This window comes from Solanum tuberosum, unplaced genomic scaffold, assembly GCF_000226075.1.
Source record: "Solanum tuberosum cultivar DM 1-3 516 R44 unplaced genomic scaffold, SolTub_3.0 scf00262, whole genome shotgun sequence".
Taxonomy (NCBI): Eukaryota; Viridiplantae; Streptophyta; class Magnoliopsida; order Solanales; family Solanaceae; genus Solanum; species Solanum tuberosum.
This window is the reverse complement of record NW_006239186.1, coordinates 766110-773138: the sequence shown is the minus strand read 5'-3', so window position 1 is coordinate 773138 and position 7029 is coordinate 766110. Positions and strand designations below refer to the sequence as shown.

The 7029-nt window shown below is 30.0% G+C and overlaps 1 protein-coding gene across 1 annotated transcript; it reads left to right on the top strand.

The window, feature by feature from the left end:
• Positions 1-2347: 2347 nt before the first annotated feature.
• LOC102586643 (xyloglucan galactosyltransferase KATAMARI1-like) lies at positions 2348-3811 on the top strand. The gene has a single exon (XM_006357928.2). It carries the CDS (start codon positions 2348-2350, stop codon positions 3809-3811), a length of 1464 nt encoding a protein of 487 aa, XP_006357990.1.
• The last annotated feature ends 3218 nt before the right edge of the window (positions 3812-7029 follow it).

The window sequence follows — 7029 nt, the reverse complement described above, 5'->3', positions numbered from 1 at the left end:
CCGGCCCTGGTGCCATATACATAACTATGATTATGATACAAACTGATTTTGTTATAAAACATTAGTGTTTATGTATCAACAGTAATATTTGATAGTGTCTACCTATACATAGCCTTCTACTAGTTGAATAGGGTTGGGTGTATGTATTGGTAGTAAAAGATAACGAAATTTGTAATATTTGTGTATTCAATACATAACTATGAACATGATACATACTAATTTGTGTTTCAATAAATTAGAGTTATGTATCAAAACTAATATTTGAAAACGATATATTGTACATGATAAAATTGTAATGTACCATAAAGGTGAAACGAACAAATTATACATTAATTTAAAAATTAAAATTAACTAGATACATTGAAAGATATGAACCCATATGTATCAGAAAAAGATTGAACAACAAAAATCGGAAAAAAAGTCAACAATCTGATTTGCTGAAAGCAAAAAAAAATTGATGAAGAAACCCTTCTGCACTTTCTCTTTTGTTCTGTATCAACTTTCGTATCTTTTTTTTTTTCACTTTTAACAATGGCATCACCCATGGATCTCGACCCAAAGTCCTTACTCTCGCAAAATGAATCTTGTTCTGTTTCCTCAATATTATATTATTATTTTCATTTCATTTTTATTTCCTTATTTCATAATATAAATCCTTTTTTTATATTAAGTTTTTCATCTTATCATTTAAATTGTGAGAATTCTTCATAGTGAAAATCAATAATAATTTCAAATTATATCACTTAATGTGATGAAAATTAAAAAATACTTGAAATATTATTAATTCGGAATGAAAGTAGCATATATTAATTAATATATTTTTAAAATGTTATATAACATTTAAAAGAATTTCGAATATTAAATATTTAATTAATGACCTTATATGAAAAATAATATGTTAATTACAAAATAATAGAAATAATAGTATAATATTCAAAAAGTGAAATATAAATTATGAATAGTAGTTCTCTAAATTTGGAGAAATATTATTCAACTCTCTATAATTGGAGAGCATAAGGGGTAAATAGAGAGGAATTGGAGAAGATATTCTCTATTTTACTCTTCAAATATAAAGAATAGAGAATAAAATAGAGAGGAGTTGGGATGGGTTTACCTTCTTCCTAGAAAATGGCAAAAAAGAAGAAGTAAATATAACAATTAAATGAATATATCTTTCAGTAATTACACAGGCATTGTGAAACTGTGTTTGTCTCCAGGCATGTGCTCATCTGAACCCTTTAAAAGCAGATGAGATTTACTATTCCATGTGATAATATATGGTTTACTAATTACTATAAAAGAAAAAAAACAGCTATTTACTGGTTGCCTATCTGTCTTTCAGAGATTTTGTCCAATTGCTACTAATATACATCTAATTAAACCGCGTTTTAATACTAAACAATAATCTTGATGTCTCTACAAAAATCAAATGTCATTTTCCAACTTATTGCACTTGCTTTATGCCTTCTGGAAAAAGGTCACCCATTGAAACTATAGTATAATGTTATTATCACCTTTAGGCACCATCCACAATAATGTTATCATTTCTGAATTCAATACTATTGAATCTAATTTTTAGCATCGGAAATAACTTTTTTATGTTCTAAAAATAAAGTTAACAAAGATTTACGTATATATCCCTTTTGCGCTGAGCATATTGTTTTTGTTGAGCTTTGGTTTTACTAGTACTATATGCTGATCTAGATAGCTGCATTTTCTTATTTGATCAAATTACTTATTCAGCTTTAAAAAGAATGACATATTTCTATATTTAGTAATAATTTAATTTTATAATATTTATTTTATCTTAATGAAATGATTTATAGTTACACAAACATCCATTAATTGTTTTAACCATAAATTTAAAAAATCGTTCTTTCTTTCTTAAACTCTTTAGTGTTAAGTCAAACTACATCATTTAAAATGGTTTTAATGGAGTAAAAAGTATTTACAATATGGTATTTCTTATTTGTGTATTTGAAAATTTCATAAATTATATTATCAAATATTAATAATTTAAAATATTTAATAAAATACTCCAATATAAAAAATAAAATTACAGTAAAAATTTACGTTTACCTCTAGAAATTCAAACCCATAAAATGACAACAGTCAAATACGTTCAAAATATTCACACAGACTCACAGACACAAAAGGAGAAACATTGAGTCATTTTTTTTTTCCAGGTTTAATAATAAACCTAACTAGGTAGCTAGTTATAAGCAAATCGTACTACTTGTTAGCTCCTTTGAAACACCAATCTTAAGCTTGCTCTCTTTCGCAGTTTCATAACATTTGTCATCGTTGTGATTATCATTTTCATTGTCTCTTTTAGTGTTAAACAACGATGCTGCAGCTGAATCTCTCGAAGAGATCCAGCAACAGTAACGAACATCATCATGATTCTTCTAAGAAATCCAAACTAACCTTTGAGCTCAAACACGCTTTCCACACCGTCAAATCTCAAATCCCTTTAACTCACTGTGTATGGCTTCTTATTACCATATTCCTCCAGATCTTAATCCTCTTCTTCCTCATCCGCTCCTCTCCGCCTCATCCACCGCCGTCCAACTCCCAACAGCTGGTAGCACTCAACCCGGACTGCCAATCCGGTTACGTCTACGTCTACGACCTACCTGCTACTTTCAACACGGAGTTTATTGACAAATGTGAGGAACTAGACCCGTGGAAATCGCGCTGTAAAGCGGTTTCCAACGGTGGGTTCGGGCCCAGTGCTACTGGGCTCGAACGCGTTGTACCGGAAGATATCACTCCAGCTTGGTACTGGACTGACATGTATGCTGCTGAGGTTATTTATCATAACAGAATGTTGAGTCATAAGTGCAGGATTATGGATCCGGAAAAAGCAACGGGGTTTTATATTCCGTTTTACGCCGGACTTGATATTGGGAAGTTTTTGTGGTTTAATTATACGGCGAAAGATCGAGATCGGAAAAGTGAAATGGTTCTCGATTGGTTGAAAGAGCAGCCGACTTTTACTAGAGCTAACGGAGTAGATCACTTCATTATGCTTGGCCGATTAACTTGGGATTTCCGACGATTAACTGCTAACGATTCGGAATGGGGATCGAGTTTGCTTTACATGCCATTGATGAAGAATGTGTTCCGTTTATCAGTAGAAAAGCATCAAAATGACGATTTAGAAGAAAGCGTACCTTATCCAACAGCTTTTCACCCGAGATCTGAATCCGATATAGTCCAATGGCAGAATTACATCCGGAACTACGACCGTACAAAGCTCTTCTCCTTCGTCGGAGCTAAGCGTGAGAAAATCAAAAACGATTTCCGAGGAGTACTAATGGATTACTGTAAATCCGAAGAAAACTGCCTCGCCGTCGACTGCGCCACCACCGTGTGTTCCGACGGAGCTCCGGCGATTATGGAAGCGTTTCTAGATTCCGATTTCTGCTTACAGCCTCGAGGAGATGGGTTAACTAGACGGTCTACTTTTGACTGTATGTTAGCTGGTTCAATCCCGGTTTATTTCTGGAGAGGAACATTTAAAGGTCAGTATGAATGGCATCTGCCATGGATGGCGGAGAGTTATACAGTGTTCATCGATCATGATAATGTGAGAGATACAAATGGGAGTTTGATTCTGCAAGTTTTGCAAGGGATTCATAAAGATAAGGTGAAGGAAATGAGAGAGACGTTGATTAATCTTCTTCCTAAATTTGTTTACGCAACGCCAGGTAAAGATTTAGGGAGTGTTAAAGATGCATTTGATATCACCATTGATAGAGTATTGAAGAGATTGAAGTCTCGCAGAGATCAGTATTTTGAATCGTAAGCATTATTGCCATGCCAGAGGTTCTTCTTCTTCTTCTTCTTCTTTTTTGCAGTTTTTTTTTTTCAAATTTTGATTGGTGGATAAAAATAGTTAAATTCAGAATGTGGTAATATTTTTATTTTATTTTGCTTTTGTAAAAAATCTCACTTTTGAAATATAGTGAGACCACATCATCAAATATAGAATCATCACTTTTGAAATACAGTACTGAAATCATGTTCTGCAAAGTGGAAGCTCAATTAAAAACAGTTTTTTCTATTTCATAGATCTATGCGTATGTACGTCCTATTCTATTCTTCTTGAACAACGAATATGTTGCTATACTTTTGAAAAATATATAATATAGTATTATATAATTTATTAAATCATTCAATTATAACAAATTAATAAGTTATAATATTTGTTTAGTTTATGATTGAAAATATATTTAAATTTAGTTAATTAAGTAGATGAATATCTATAATTTGAGACGAAATTAATAATATATGTCAAGTTTAAAGTTAAGTCTCTAAATTTTTACCCATTGATTTTTGTCCAATTGCAATAAACAACCCTATTGACTCACCCGAGATATGATCTAAGATATCAAAAAATAAAATATGACAAAAATTACTCATATGTATTTACATCAAGTTAATAAATTACGTAAGAATTCATTTATAATTCAGTTAATTAAATTAAAAATTATTGAAAGATAGCTTCACCCACTTTCCCCCATCTTTTTTCAGATTTTAAAAAAATATTTTCTTTATCTAGATCATAGCAATTAAAACATTGTGGTCCCATTCTTTGAATTCTTGGAAACGTCAATCAGCCAATGGATTTGCAGATCTAGTCTATGGTTCAGAAATCAGAATATATTTTAATCTACTCTATATTAATACGTAACTACTTATATCAAAGACTTTATTGAACTAATCATGTGTTTACAAATATATACATATAGTCAATTTAAATGATTTTTAAAATTTAATTTAATAATGAAAAGTTATATTATAAATCGTAATTTTTTTATATGACTTTGGATTGTCGATAAAATATACCTTAAAACTGATCAAAATTAATATAGTTTAACTCTAAAAAATAAAACATAACAAGTATTATTAGTTAGAGGTAGTATATATTATTTCATGCAGTTGTGTCACTTAATTATGTGTTTTTATCTATATTAGCATCTTCTCCCTAACTTTCCTCTTCCATTGTTACTCAACCCAAGCAAACTCTCCTATAAAATTTTAGGCATGTTAGACCTTCCCTATGTTGAATTTTGTGTACTTTTTTATTTACACGTTTTCTCATCCACCAAGAGGGGCACAATACTGAAAAGAAGAATAAAACAAAATAAATAAAAGAAAAATCGTTCAAAATTATAAGCAAAGTATTCAATTATATTGGTCTTATATATTTTTCATATGTTAGTTTATAAGTATGGTATATGATAGAATAGATAAAGTCATCCCATTATATGTATGAAATAATTTATTCGATTGTTGTAGTATATATGATGGGATAATAATCTCGGGATTAACTAAAATGTTTCTAATCAAAATATGTTAATTTATAAGTATGGTATATGATAGAATAGATAAAGTTATCCCATCATATGTATGAGATAATTTATTCAATTATTGTAGTATATATGCTGGGATAATAATTTCGGGATTAACTATAATACTTCTAACCAAATATATACATGGTAATTTTGTGTCCTACGTGTATTATGTCATGTAGGACATGTGTGTCTACTTGTTCAATTTTATATAAGTTTAAGTGTCTACTTGTGTACATTCAAAGTCAGGGGCGGACCCACATGGACTTGTCCAGCTTCTTTCTAACGTTATTTTTACTCTCTTTTTTTCTCCCTGTTTTTTTTTCCTTTCATAAACTATCTTTTTTGCTAATTTTTTTAAAACAAAATCTTGTACAAAATTCCTTTTTCCTTTTTCAAGATAATTATTATCCTAGCTTTTTTTTATTGATCTTTTTTCGCTATCATAATTAAATATAGTTGTCTTTCTTATGACAAGTATTAAATTTGTACATTTATTTTTTATGATTGATAACTTAAAAAGTAACCACGATCTTAAAATCTTGAATTGGTCATTGCTCATGTCTATTATGCAACTTAGTCTCCCGAAAATATAAACAATCGTGATCTTCTATGTTTATTAACTCTTTCTTTCTCATCAGTCTAATTAGGAAAAATGAAAAGGGAAGGAAAAATAATTTGTTCTAGCGCCTTCATTTTAGTTCCAATTCAAAAGCAAAAAAATTCTCCCTCTTGTTGGTTTGCCTTTTTGGTAATTACGATTGTATGTGAAGGTACATTGTTTCTCCTTCTTTTTTTCTTGAATCAATCCAAATATTCCGATTGGCTATTGCATTGAATTGAAGAAAAAGTGCCCTTGTTGAGGATTTTAGCTCGCAACTACGCTCTTTGATTGATACAAATTTATGTTAAAAATAATGAGCACCCATAGCCGTAAAATCCTGAATCTGTCACTGCTCAAAGTTGGAAGACATAGTTATCCGTTGAAGCCAAATTAAGGATCATATTTATGTATTATGTCTTTACAATTTGTGTTGGGCCACAATAGGAGAGTGATAATACTATGAAGATCCCACATGACATTAAATTAAATTAAAATAAAATAAAAAGGAAACAAGATTATACCAAATTACTATTTTATTGAAAGATACATGCTGACACGTTGTAGTTAAAGCGACCCATGCTACGGCTTGTATTTGTGCGTCTAATTTCGTTTAAACGTTTGAACTGTAATTTCTTCCTATTAAGGACAAAACACATAAAGTGTTTTTATATGATATTTTCGATTCAAATTTTGAAAATATTTTTGTATGTGTTCTCAAGTATATATTAGATAGTTAAGTTAATCATACATAAAATATGTCATCTCCTTTTATATATATATATATATATATATATATCAATCTCATTTAAAACAAATTTGAGGTTTTATGATTCATTGAGATCAATGCGTATAATTAAAGGAAGTAACATATTTTAAATAGTCAATTTATTTATGTAACATTTACTTGAAACTATGGTCTACTCAGATGGTAAACACATCGACCTTCATTCCTAAGGTTGTGGATTCGAGTTATCGAGGAAACAAAAAGGTGGGAATTACTCCTAGAGAGGGGTTAAAAAAAAGAAAATGTTTGAGCAATCTTTAATAGCTTAGTTGGTGAGGTTC

Bases quoted from the DNA above. Each gene is read 5' to 3' on its own strand.
- LOC102586643 (XM_006357928.2), top strand. From the start codon at position 2,348: ATGCTGCAGCTGAATCTCTCGAAGAGATCCAGCAACAGTAACGAACAT.